General features: G+C 59.6%; 1 protein-coding gene across 1 annotated transcript; it reads left to right on the top strand.

Moving 5' to 3' along the window:
- The first annotated feature begins 2,007 nt into the window (after window positions 1-2,007).
- On the top strand, window positions 2,008-9,965 carry RAB11B (RAB11B, member RAS oncogene family). Its single transcript, XM_004595709.4, has 5 exons — window positions 2,008-2,293; window positions 8,264-8,459; window positions 9,035-9,228; window positions 9,341-9,421; window positions 9,670-9,965. Exons 1-5 carry the CDS (start codon window positions 2,254-2,256, stop codon window positions 9,813-9,815), a joined length of 657 nt encoding a protein of 218 aa, XP_004595766.1. The 5' UTR covers window positions 2,008-2,253; the 3' UTR covers window positions 9,816-9,965.
- The last annotated feature ends 3,750 nt before the right edge of the window (window positions 9,966-13,715 follow it).

Here is a 13,715-nt window from a genome sequence, read left to right as displayed (position 1 = left end):
CCATCCAGCTCCCTGCTTGTGGCCTGGGAAAGCAGTGGAGGACGGCCCAAAGCCTTGGGACCCTGCACCCGTGTGGGAGACCCGGAAGAAGCTCCTGGCTCCTGGCTTCGGATCAGCCCCTTGCGGAGTAAACCAGCAAATGGAAGATCTTTCTCTCAGTCTCGCCTTCTCTCTGTAAATCTGACTTTCCGATAAAAATAAAAATTTTTTTTTAAAGAAGAATTTTAGCTATGATTGTGGGCGCGGGGCACAGCAGTGAGCATGTCTCTGGCTTCACCGACACTCCGCATCAGATGGTCTGGATTCGAGTCTCCGCTCAGGTCTCCCAGGTTCCTGACAGTACCCACCCTGAGAACCAAAACATGCGATTGCTCAATTGTTTGGGTCTCTTTCACACATGTGGGTGGCTCCGAGTGCCAAGCTTGGAAATTCTTGACCTACGCCCAACCTAGGCTGTTGGCAGCATTTCATGGATAGGGGTGAAGGAGTGGACAAGCGGGTGAAAGATCTCACTCTTTTAAATAAAATCAGGAAATACACATGAAAAGCAATTTAACCATTGCTCTGCCACACCAGGAAAATCTATGTTGTCTGAGAGGAACGGATCAGGGGGCCTCAAGTTGGAAGCCAGCACAATGGTTCAATGGCTACGTCCCTGCCTTGAATGTGCTGGAATCTCACATGGGTGCCGATTCATGTCCCGGCAGCCCCACTTCCCATCCAGCTCCCTGCCTGTGGCCTGGGAAAGCAGTCGAGGACGGCCCAAAGCCTTGGGACCCTGGCACCCATGTGGGAGACCTGGGGGAAGCTCCTGGCTCCTGGTTTCAGATCAGCTCAGCTCTGGCTGCTGCGGCCACTTGGGGAGTGATCATCAGATGGAAGTTCTTTCTCTCTGTCTCTCCTCCTCTCTGTATATCTGATCGCCCATATGCAATCCCAGTGCGTATAAGGTGAGGACTTTAGCTACTAGGCTACCACACTGGGCTCAATATATTTTTTTAAAAAATTTACTTTTATTTGAAAGGCAGATTTACATAGCACACACACACACATACACAAACACACCAGGAGTGATGGCGAGAGTGTGAGGCATATTCTATCATTGGTTTACTCCCCCAACAGAAGCAAAAATCACAGTTGAGTTGATCTGAAGCCAGGAGCCAGGAGCTTCTTCTGGGTCTCCCATGCAGGTGCAGGGTGCCAAGGCTTTGGTCCGTCCTCTGCCGCTTTCCCAGGCCACGGCAGGGAGCAGCGGGGACATGAATCCATGAATCCATGCCGATATGGGATCCTGGCTCTTGCAAGGCTGAGGATCAGCCAACTGATCCAGTTACACAAAGCCCCTCTGTAAGATAATTTTAAAGGTGAGGATAGGGACATCAACAGGACCCGTCGAAATTCCCATTTTGGAAAGCTCTCCTGCTGTATTGAAGAGACTATGGGAGGAGAAAGAGGAGGTGGACGAGGGCCTTACGGCTTACAGCAGGGACGGCTGGGCACAAAAAGGCGCGCCGCACCCCTTACAACCAATCAATCAATCAATCAATCAGCAGATTAGGCCATGGATAAACCCTGGGAGCGGGGTATAAAGCAGGCTGGGGGTGGGGAGAAGAGGAGGCGCTCCTGTTGGGGAGCGTCTGGCTTCCCCCCACAAGATAAGTTTTATTGATTTATTTATTTTAATGTTAAAGGAAGCCTTCTAGCGCAGAATATAGACCCAGGATTGGGCGTGGGAAAGATTCCGTTTTTTCTCAAAAAGATGGAAGGCGGCCCCAGGAGTGAGGGAGCCGGGGACGCCGGGGCATTGCGCAGGGCCCATGACGTCACAGGCACGTCCAGCAGCGTCGCAGCACCTGGACGTCCTTTCCCTGACAGGTCCCTCAGGGAGCGGGACCCAGATCGAATCAAGTCTTTCATTGGCTAAACGTTCCGTCAATCCGTTTCTTTCTTCAGTCTTCCGCCCCGCCTTCCGATGCCCGTCTCTGATTGGTCAAGGCGGCCGTCACTCCGGAAAGGTCCGCATTCCTTCCGCCTTTCTCCAGGAGACCAAGCGCGAGGAGGGCGGGTTTCTGGCAGTCCCCACCCCCATGGACTCTGATTCCATCTCTCATTGGCTAATCTGAGTGCCGGTCGCTCCTCCGTCCGCCTCCGATTGGCCAAGTCTCCGCCGCTCTGCGCGGCGCCGGCTCCGCCCCCGTCGGGTGTTTGTGGTGGGGCTGCGGAGTCGCCAATCCCGCCGGAAGCGCCAGGACAATGGGGACCCGGGACGACGAGTACGACTATCTATTCAAAGGTACGCCCGGTCGGGGCACCACGGGGCGAGGGGGTGAGACGGTGGGCTCGCGGGTCGAGGCCGTGCCCCAACCCCCTGGGCCCAGACCGGAGCCTGAGGCTGGGGACTCGGTGAACCAGGCCCCGGGGAAGGCCGGGCCCAGCCAGGCGACGCTCCATCCGCGGCGGGACGGAATGGGAGGTGAAGGCGGAGCGGCCCGTGAGGCCTGAGGGGCCCGGGCTGCGCCGAGGCGGGGCCTGGGCTGGGGGCGGGGCCCGGGGAGGGGCGGGGCCTGGCCAGAGGGTCCGGACTGCGCCGAGGCGGGGCCTGGGCTGGGGGCGGGGCCTGGGCTGAGGGGGCGGGGCCTGGCCAGAGGTGCCCGGGCTGCGCAGAGGCGGGGCTTGGGGTGAGGGGCGGGGCGTTGCCCGAAGGGGGCGGGTCTCGGAGTCGGCATCCAGGCCGTTAGGGGCGGGGCGCCGCGTGGGGGCGGAGCCTGTATCAGTTCGGGGGCGTGGCCTCCCTAGCTCCGGCGTAGAGCACTGCCTCAGGTTAACAGTGCCCTTAGGGCTGACCTGTTGAGGGGCGGGGCCTCGTAGGGGGCGGGGCCAGGGTGTGGTGGGTGTGTCCGAGAAGTAGGTTGCGTCTGGTGGGTAGGGGGCGGGGTCACATGAAACCAGTTGTGATTGAAGGCATGGCTCGGGGGTGCGGAGGGGAGAGCCGAGGTGTGGAGTGGTCACTGTCCACCGCAGTCATTGAGGTAGATGGGAGGAGCCCCTACCCACCATTGCACTCCGCCATGCCTGCAAGGGTCGCGGGGTGCCAGGCCTCAGCAGGGAGCCGGGACTCGCAGGGGGCAAGAACCCGGTTGTCTGCACTCCGCCCTGTGCCAAAGTCTGCCCTGGAGAGCTGCTAGCTCTCGGTACCTGCACGTATCATGCACTTTATGAGCCGCGTCTTCATTCCAATCCTGAGAAACTGGCCTGAGGGAGCGGTCGGGGCCAGGCCTGCACCCAGACCAGCTGGGGGCTGTACCCCTTAGAAGCGTGTCTTCGGGGCGAGGGTTGGTGGCCAGGGTCTGGGACTGGGGGGAGCCATCATACCACCTCCACCCCAGCGTGCTCCGCCGGTGGCCCCACTGTGGACTCACTGCTGCCTGCCTGCCCCCAGGACCAAGCCTACGCGGGCCATGCAGCCACCAGCTGGCCGGGGAGTCGCCCACTGTGTCGCTGGAGGGCCTCATTGTTCAATGGCGTGGGCCTGCCTGGCCCGGCTGGAGCAAGCCCTTGTCCGCTGTGGTCCACGCTGGGCTCCTTAACTGCCCGTGCCTGCCCTTGACCATTGCCCTGCTCCCGGGCTCCGTGTGCTGGAAGCAGGGGGGGCTGACAGGATGGCAGGATGCCTGCAGGCTTCCGGGCAGCGGCCAGTGGCACCCTGGACCGGAGCTGTCGCTGCTTGAGTGGGTGCTGGAAGGTGTCGTGGCAGGTGGGCCACACTCTGGAGCAGGCTACAGGTGTGGCTGTGCTGGGGCCCTGCTTGACACCGGGTTGGTTGGTTGGTTTCTCTCTCTCTTATAAAGATTTATTTCTTTTTACTGGAAAGGCAGATCAGATTCTTCCATCTGCTGCTTCACTCCCCAAGTGACCGTATCAGACAGAACTGAGCTGATCCGAAACCAGGAGCCAGGAACTTCTTCCGGGTCTCCCACGTGGGTGTAGGGTCCCAAGGCTTTGGGCCGTCCTCGACTGCTTTCCCAGGCCACAAGCAGGGAGCTGGATGGGAAGTGGAGCAGCCAGGATTAGAACCGGCATCTATGTGGGATCCCTGTTTGTGCAAGGCGAGGACTTTGGCCACTAGGCTACCGCGCTGGGCCCTCTTTTTTTTTTTTTTTTAAGATTTATTCATTTTAATTGGAAAAGCAGATTTACAGAAAGAAGGAGAGGTAGAAAGATCTTGTATCCGCTGGTTCACTCCCCAAGTGGCTGCATCGTCCGAAACCAGGAGCCAGGAGCCTCTTCTGGATCTCCCCAGCAGGTGCAGGGTCCCAAGGCTATGGGTCATCCTCTCCTGCTTTCCTAGGCCACCGGTCGGGAGCTGGATGGGCAGTAGGGCAGCCGGTTAGCCCCTGAGCCACCTGTCTCCTGGCTTCTGCAGTGCTGACCGTAGCTCTTCTGTTCTAAACATCCCGGCTCCCAGTGTCCGCCTGAGGCCTCTGGGGTTGCCTCCTGACACTGTGCTGTCCCCGGAAACACAGTCACTGGGTCAGGGGCGAGCGGGGCAGCAGCCACGTAGTTCCCGGGTCGGGTCTCTGGAATCCGCTTCCTGGAAATGCTGGTTTAGCTGCTGCAGGAAGTGGCCACTTGCAAAGCCACTCTCCCCTGCCGGCCTCCTGTCCCCAAGGTCAGCATTCCCCCCACCGGTCCCCCGTTGAGGTCATCACAATAAGTTGTCTTGGCCAAGTCTCTTCTTTCTCCCCCCCCGCTTTTTTTAAAAAAAGCTGCTTTTGGGTCTGGCAGCGTGGCCTAGCGGCTAAAGTCCTCGCCTTGAATGCGCCGCAGGATCCCATATGGGCGCCGGTTCTAATCCCGGCAGCTCCACTTCCCATCCAGCTCCTTCCTTGTGGCCTGGAAAAGCAGTCGAGGACGGCCCAAAGCCTTGGCACCCTGTACCTGCATGGGAGACCCGGAAGAGGCTCCTGGCTTCGGATCAGCGCAGCACCGGCCGTTGTGCTCACTTGGGGAGTGAATCATCGGACGGAAGATCTTCCTTTCTGTCTCTCCTCCTCTCTGTATATCTGAATTTGTAACAAAAAATAAATAAATCCTTTTTTTTAAAAAAAGCTGCTTTTAAAATATATAAAATTATGAAAAGAAAAAATATATAGGAAAATAAGTAAATATATATATATATATGTATATACATATGAAAGTCAGATTTTAGAGAGAAGGAGAGACAGAGAGAAAGATCTTCCATCTGCTGGTTCACTTCCCAAGCAGCCAAGCTGAACTGATCTGAAGCCAGGAGCCAGGAGTCTCCCATGTGGCGCAGGGTCCCAAGGCTTTGGGCCATCCTCTGCTACTTTCCCGCATGAGCAGGGAGCTGGATCAGAAGTGGAGCAGCCGGGACTCGAGCTAGCATCCCAGAAGGGCACTGGTGCTACAGGCACCACATATAGTATGTTCTGGCCTCCCCGCTGGGCTCTCTCACATTTATCTCTCGTGGCTCATGTTTCCACCTTGTTGAGTGCCAGGGAGCTCCGTGGCTCTGCCAGGAGCGAACAGGCAGGAAGCAAAGGGTCCATTATTCAAGCTGAGGTCCCTTCTTGATGCCCGGGCCTATGTGTCCTGCGCTACCCAAGGCCCCGGGGGCGCTGTGCCCATGGGGTGCGGGGGTCAAATGCTAACACACTGTGAGTGCTGACTGGGGGCATCTGGGTCGCCATGCAACTCTCCAGCCCTGCCACCTGGCAGGAGTCCCCTTCCCTGCCTCCAGGCTGGCTCCCTGGCACAGATAAGGGGCCATCCCTGTTTGCAGGGGATACTAGCTGTCACAGTTCCTGCTGTGGTCTAGTTCTCCAGCCAGCTCGCTTGACCTTGGGGCCAAGGCCAGCAGCTCCCCAAATTCTGGCTGTGCACTATTTATTTGTCTCCCTCCCACGAGCAAACTTGTTTATCTGTACCTAATTATAGAACGTTCTATTTCTCTCGGTCAGTCCCCAGTGGAGAAGTCCTCCAGCCTTCGCTTGCAGACCTTGGGCTGCAGGGCTCCACAATGAGAAAAATTGTCCCCAAGGGCCACCAAGGACCTGCTGGCCATCTCCCATCTTCCCCCGCCCCTGGCCCATCAGGGCCCACCTAGGCCTCGCAGACACTGGTCATGGGAGAGGCTAGAGGTGGGGGTTCCACCCTCTGGGCTGTGCTCAGCCCTGCCCAAGGAGGGTGGTAGCAGGTCCCCGGGGATGAGTCCTTCCCCCACACCCAGGGTTAACCCCACTCTGCTGGGGGTTCCCAGAGCAGCTCCAAGCGGCTCCTGTTCTTCTGTCAAGGGACCCAGACCTCGGGTTCCACCTGTGCCCCAGCTGGGGATCCCTTCCCCCAGAGAGTCATGTTGAGGTAGGGGGTGAGGGGCAGGGGCTGGAATGCTGGGGGTGAGGGGCAGAGAGCCCTGGCTGTGCCTGCAAGGGGGCACCGCCTTGCCAGTGGTCACTCAGGTGACCTTGCTGTCCAAGGGTCTGGGCTCCAGGAATGCCACTCTACCCCCCCCCCCCGCCGCCCAACTGCGAGGGCTCTTTGTTTTTGCCAACTGGGCTTGGCTGCTCTGTAGGCCAAGCGGTGTGTCCACAGGGACCCAGCCCTGGGTCCGCAGAAGCCACCGAGTTCTGCGGAAACGCCAGGGGCGGTGTATCCTCACTGGTGCTTTCTTGGTCCAGCACAATAGAACTGTGTGCTTGGGACAGTGGCGTTTTTATTCCCTACCGGCACGTGGAGCCAGTCTGGTCACTGCCCTGCTGGCCAGCTCTGAGCATTATGTACCCCCTGGGCTCTCCTGGCATCATTGGGCAACCTTGGGCTGGGGGCTTGGATGTTGGGACACCCAGCCCCCAGTTAGTTCCGTAAGTTACACTGGGGCCTTTCTGCCCCCCCTCAGTTTCCGCATCTGTCAAATGGGCTGGGTGGGGCTAACTGGGCCTCTGGAACTTCCCCGTCACAACCTCATCAAACGTCCCTTTTGTACTTGTCATCATTATTTTTAGCCCTCACACAGCCAGGCCAGAGGGGAGTCAGGTGGTTGGGGCAGGAGAGGACTGCCAGGAGGTAGGGGAAGTGTAGCCCTGCCAGCCAGTTGGGTACTGTGCTGTCATTTCACGGACCGGGGCGGGTGTGTCTGTGGCTAAAATCTGGGCATAAGTAACAGCGGGAGGCGGGCGTGAACCTGGGAGCCGACTTGGGTGCTCACACGTGCCCCCTGGCGGCTGTGAGGACAACAGGCACTGGGGTTGATGGACCACATGGGCCCGGAGTCTGAGCCCCAGTGGGCTCCTTAGACAGGGTAGGTAGGGGTGGGGCCGGCCAGGAGTGAACGCCTGCAGCTCCCCCGGGCAGGAGCGGAGGTGCAAGGAGGAGAGGCAGCCCATGCCTGCTCTGCTCCCTGCATCTTTCTGCTGTTTGGGGGGGGCAGCCCCACCACCACCACCACACTTTGTGTCCCCTGGGGGCAGAGAGGAGGAGAGACAGAGAGATCTTCCATACGCTGCTTCACTCCCCAAGTGAGCGCAGCGGCCAGAGCTGAGCTGATCCGAAGCCAGGAGCCAGGAGCTTCTTCCAGGTCTCCCATGCGGGTGCAGGGTCCCAAGGCTTTGGACCGTCCTCCACTGCTTTCCCAGGCCACAAGCAGGGAGCTGGATGGGAAATGCAGCTGCCGGGACTAGAACCGGCACCCATATGGGATCCCGGCACGTTCAAGGCGAGAACTTTAGCCACTAGGCTACCGCGCTGGGCTCTGAGGACAGATTTCTGGAACAGTCAGTGGGCTACAGTGCTGAGTGGGGAGGGGTGGCTGGGTGGCTTGTCATTTCCTACCACAGGCAGTCCTGCAGGGGTGCGCAGCTGCTCAGTCAGTCCCTCCCTGTGCTGCCCACGCCTGCTGCAGGAGGGGTGTGACTAGACATCATCTAGTCCCGTCCATGCAAAGGCAACCCAGAGAGGTTAGGTCCCTTGCCCGAGGTCCCCCCCCAGCTCCAGGGGGTTCTTGAGCTGTTACCCCAGTGCCTGGGTTGAGGCTCACGGACTGGGGCAGCCCTAGGGTGATCTCTCAGCCCCGGCTGGAACAGCAGTTCTTTGAGGGCCGTGGCCCCCTGGGACTCTGCCGTGGCCCTGCCTCCTGGCCAGTTGCAGGGAGCATGTGCCACTATGCCACGTGGGTGGGTGGGTGGGTGGGTGGGTGCGGGGGGCAATCGGCGACTCGCAGAGCCTCACCCTGCCTCCTCCCCGCAAGTGGTGCTCATCGGGGACTCGGGCGTGGGCAAGAGCAACCTGCTGTCGCGCTTCACCCGCAACGAGTTCAACCTGGAGAGCAAGAGCACCATCGGCGTGGAGTTCGCCACGCGCAGCATCCAGGTGGACGGCAAGACCATCAAGGCACAGATCTGGGACACGGCCGGCCAGGAGCGCTACCGCGCCATCACCTCTGCGTGCGTATCGGCCCGGGGTGGGCGTGGCTCAGGGGCGGGTGTGTGGCTCAGGGGTGGGCGTGGCTCGGGGTGGGTGTGGCCCGGGGCGGGTGTGTCCCAGGGGTGGGTGTGGCCCAGGGAGCTGTGAAGGGGGCGGTGGAGGGCGGAGGGCGGAGGGTCTCTGCAGAAGGTGTAAGGGGGTCCTCCTGCCCCCGGTGGCCCCTGGGAGCTGGCTGCGCAGCAAGGGCCCGGCCAGGCCTCCTCTCTCTCTCCTTCCCACCAGAGCCCGACCTGCCTGGGCACCTTGCTGGCCCAGGCATCCTGCTCCTCAGCTCTGTCCTGTGGCTCCGGACCGGGGCCAAGCCCACTCTCCGAGCCCCCATCCCTGCCTCATGCTGGGTGCTGGGACCTCTCCCTCTCCTTCGGGTGGACATGCTGCCTCCATGTCCTGGGTGGCCTGAACCTTGCCCTGCACGGCGCCTACGCCCACCCCTGGATCCCCTTCTGTAGATGTCGCAATAGCCCTGGGCCCCGGGACGCACAGCCTCATGGGGGGCGACCTCACACCTGCCTGCGTGCACGCCCCTCCCCCGCAGGTACTACCGCGGCGCGGTGGGCGCCCTGCTGGTCTACGACATCGCCAAGCACCTGACCTACGAAAACGTGGAGCGCTGGCTGAAGGAGCTGCGGGACCACGCCGACAGTAACATCGTCATCATGCTGGTGGGCAACAAAAGCGACCTGCGCCACCTGCGGGCTGTGCCCACCGATGAGGCCCGGGCCTTTGCAGGTGCGCCGGTGGGGGGCAGGGAAGCGTCCATCGCCAGGGGGTACCCACTGCACCTGCCACACCCTCCCTGCTCACCGCGCGTGTGTGGGTGTGTGTTCTCTGTGTGTTCCAGAAAAGAACAACCTGTCCTTCATTGAGACCTCGGCCTTGGACTCCACCAACGTGGAGGAAGCCTTCAAGAACATCCTAACAGGTGGGCACACCGGGGTGACAGTGGGTCACACGGCCCCCGGACCTGCGCTGGTTAGACCCACGGGTCAGGGCCAGTGTGGACACGAAGCCACATGTGCTGCTGCCCTTCAGGTTCGGGAGGCCACATCTGGGGCACGGGGACCCCTGAGCCAGCTGCATAGGTGGGGCACCGTGTGGGGCCCCAAACCCCCCGGTCCAGTCATCTCTCCTGCCCCGCCTCCCGTCCTTCCCCCCCCCCCCCCCGCACAGAGATCTACCGCATCGTGTCGCAGAAGCAGATCGCCGACCGCGCTGCCCACGACGAGTCCCCCGGCAACAACGTGGTGGACATCAGCGTGCCGCCCACCACCGACGGACAGAAGCCCACCAAGCTGCAGTGTTGCCAGAGCCTGTGACCGGCCAGCCCCTGCGTCCCCGCGTGCGTGCACGGCCTCCTCCTGTCCTCAGCCCGGCCCCTCCCCGGCCCTGCCCAGCGAGCTCCTGCCCGGCCCCTTGCCTGTGGATGGATGGATGGATGGAGGAGGGGTGGGGACAGAAGGAACAGCAGCCGCCCCTCGGGTCCCGCCGCCACCCTGCCGCCGCCCGGAAAAGCCAGCAGCAACCCCGGCTTGCCACACCTGCTCTTCCTGGTGGACCCCACCCCACCCCCCTCGCCACGGGCATCTCGGTAGGCTAGGAAGGGAGCCAAAGGACGGACAGGGCTGGCCAGCAGCCAGGAAGATGGGCACACGAAGCTGAATGCTCTCCTACTCTGTGGCAGACTCCAGGGGCGATGGCACCCTCTTGTGTGTGTGTGTGTGTCTGTCTGTCTGTCTCCCCTCCACCAGGCCCAGCAGGTGCCCGGGCCACTAAGGGCCGGGCAGGCGAGGCGCTGACCCCTGGCCTCCCCCGAGCAGCCAGCACCTGTGGGCTGGAGCTGGGAGAAGCCCCCTGCTCCCGGTCTCGCCCCTTCCTGCACGCCGTGCGCCCCCCCGTCCTCGCCCTCACCCTCACCCCTCGTCTGTCTCGTCTCCCTGTCCGGTCAGGAACCTGTCTGAGTGAAGCAATATCTCCGTGTTTTGTATATACAACCGCTCTTGTAGCTTGTTTTCTTTGTTACTGTAGAGAAACACAGATTCTTTATACACTTTGTAAGATTTACGCCAACCCCAGCTCTCTATTTCTTATTCTCTCTGTGCCCTTCCCATCCCCCCCACCCCCCACCGCACTGTTGCCCGTTACTAAAATGTATGAGCCGACTTCCTGTTCAGAAGCCCGTGGCTGCGCCTCTGTCTGCTTTCTCTCTCCTGAGCCACGGCCCCTTGCTGCTGGGTCCCCGCTGCGCCCTCGGCCCGCACCAGGGCACCTCCCGGCCGGTTTGGGGGTGAGAGGTGGGGTGGGGGTGCTGTGGGACCCCTGTCCGGAGCGTGGCCAAGGGCCGACCTTTACTGTGAAGGGGAGGCCAGCTCTGGGCGTCCCCTGGCCACCAGGGAGCTTGCGATCATGGCAAAAGGCAGGAGCCCTGCCTGGGCCGTTTGGCACAACCCAGCTGCCCCGCGTGTGCGCATGTGCACCAGGCCCAGTGGGGGCTGTGGGTGGCAGAGTATGGGATCATACAGGACCTGTGGTGGCAGAAAGCTGAGGGGTGGGGAGGGATACAGAGGGGTCCCTAACAGCCCGATGAGGGGCAAGTTGCAGGAACCCCCTCCTCTGTGCTTCCTGCCCCCCTTAGGACTCCCAGGCCAGTAATGGCTGTTTTAAGCACTCTAGTCCCAGTGACTTCTATAAACACACCAGGAGGGCTGACACTGTGGCTCAGTGGGTTAATACGCTGACTGTAGCGCCAACAGTCTTACAGACACGGGTCTTGGTTGCTGCACTTGTCAAGCAGCTCCCTGCTGACACGCCTGGGAAAGCAGTGAAAGATGACCCAACAAGTGCTGGGGGGCCCTGATGGAGCTTCCAGCTCCTGGCATCAGCCTGGCCCGAGCCTGGGCATATGGGGAGTGAACCAGCGCTTGGAAGGTCCCCCTCCCCTTCCTCTCCCTCTCTCTCCTCTCCCTGTCTCTAACTCAGATTTTCAAAATACATCTTCCCAAAGGTAAATAAACCAATGCACCCAGTTGTGCGCCAGATCTGTTTTCAAGTCACTAACCCTTACGGTAAAACACCGCTCACACCCAAAGCTGACCATTGGAAGCGTCTGGAAGTGTTCATCTCCCCAGACTTTGCTCTTGAAACTCTGTCTCCAACTCCCCCACCCTCCTGGCATTCTCTCATTGCACTTCTTGCCCCCAGAAAAGCTGATGGTTGTGGGTACCCCCACCCGACTCCCCGTAAGCGGCATCCCACGGTGACCTTCTTAGCAAGGTGAGAGTTAACCGAGGGAAAGATAACTTTCCCCAACACAACTTTCCCAGCCACAACAAAGCCTGCGTTTCAATTCTTCACTCCCATGGGAGCCAAGGACTGGTACCAAGGCATGGAGCAGCTGGGACTCCAACTGGGATGCCAACGTCGCAGGTAGCAGCTTGGCACGTACCACGGTTTCTAGCCAGGGGCATCTCCGAGATGGAGCTAGAAAATCATTTTTTCGGGTGGTTTGGTTCAACAGTTGAGCTGCTGTTCATGGGTGCCCCCAGGCCTGCATCCGAGGACCTGTTCCAAGCCCTGGCTACTCCATATTTCGGACCCGTCTCCCTGTTCATGCACCCTGGAAATAGCAAATGAGAACCCGAGGTCTGGCTATGTGTTCCCTGTACGAGGGATCCGGATGGACTTCTGATTAAATACATCATTTTGGGCCCAATGCAATTTTGGGCTCGATGGCTAAATCTTCACCTTGCAAGTGCTGGGGTCCCATGGGGATGCCAGTTCGTATCCCGGCTGCTCCACTTCCCACCCAGCTCCTTGCTTGTGGTCTGAGGAAGCAGTGGAAGATGGGCCAAGCCTTGGGACCCTGCACCTGCATTAGAGACCCAGAAGAAGCTCCTGGCTCCTGGCTTTGGATCGGCTCAACTCCAGCCGTTGCAGCTGCTTGGAGAGTGAACCAGCGGATGGAAGATCTCTCTCTGTCTTTTACTCTGCAATCTGCCTTCGCAATCAAAATAAACCCTCAAAAAAATAATTTTTCAAAAGTTACTTATCTTCTCATTCAAATGAAAAGTTAGTAGAACGCAACAGAATTTACCTGAAGCCACGAAGTGTATTAAGATACCACCCCCAAAAAACATCACAAATGTTATTAAATATGTATTTTGGTGCAAACATTTTTTGAAATCTGTGGGTAGCTTTTTCTTCATGATACCTCACTTCCAAGAGCACCCCTCAAGTGGTCAAGTTAGTGGAGCAGTAGTGGAGGAAGATCTTCCGTCCGATGATTCACTCCCCAAGTGAGCCGCAACGGGCCGATGCACACCGATCCGAAGCCGGGAACCAGGAACTTCCTCCAGGTCTCCCTGGGTACAGGGTCCCAAAGCTTTGGGCCGTCCTCGACTGCTTTCCCAGGCCACAAGCAGGGAGCTGGATGGGAAGTGGAGCTGCTGGGATTAGAACCGGCGCCCATATGGAATCCCGGGGCTTTCAAGGCGAGGACTTTAGCCGCTAGGCTATGCCGCCAGGTCCCCCTAAAAATAAATCTTAAGAAAAGAGTTTGTATGGGAAAGAAAGAACAGAAATCAGGCTAGAACACATGTCATGCCGAACTAGGCTCTTACGCCGACCGGTCTGCATAAGCCAGGGATACTAGGCCACAGCATCAAAGGTATAAGCTGAGACAGGGAGGGGCTAAGCCAACTGGGTCAGAGCAACCACTGGCACGCGTGTAATCTAGGGCTGGGAATAGACTCGGTTGGGGAGCTGTGAGAGTACACCCTTGCTGTGTTGGGGTTCCCATGGGAGAGTACGGGGGCCGGAGTGGGGGCCGCATTCTGGTCTGGATATGGCTTGGGAAACTCCTCTGTGGGGACACAGTCCCTACAGGTGAGCGCAAGAACCACGATAGGAAACAACCCAGACCAGGCCAGAGAAAGATACCCACCAGCATCCATTTGGCACAGGTCAGGGGCAGACCAGGCTGAACAGGTTTACATCGCACCAGAATAGAGTATGGGTCGGGCCAGGTTCGGTTGCAAAACAAACCAGTGCACATTACGGAATGCCAAGGTGAGGTGAGCTGTACCAGATGTGGCCACAGTGCCCAACCAGCACACGTGAGAACCAGGGAGGGAGGGGGCAAAGCCGGCAGGGGGAATGTGGGCTCCCCTGCTGGACAGCCACTCCCACTGGAGAGCCTGAGTTTGGATGGGGGCAGACCA

This window comes from Ochotona princeps, chromosome 33 (genome assembly GCF_030435755.1).
Source record: "Ochotona princeps isolate mOchPri1 chromosome 33, mOchPri1.hap1, whole genome shotgun sequence".
Lineage (NCBI taxonomy): Eukaryota > Metazoa > Chordata > Mammalia > Lagomorpha > Ochotonidae > Ochotona > Ochotona princeps.
Note: the sequence above shows the minus strand (reverse complement) of the source record. Positions and strands in the feature narration are given on the sequence as shown.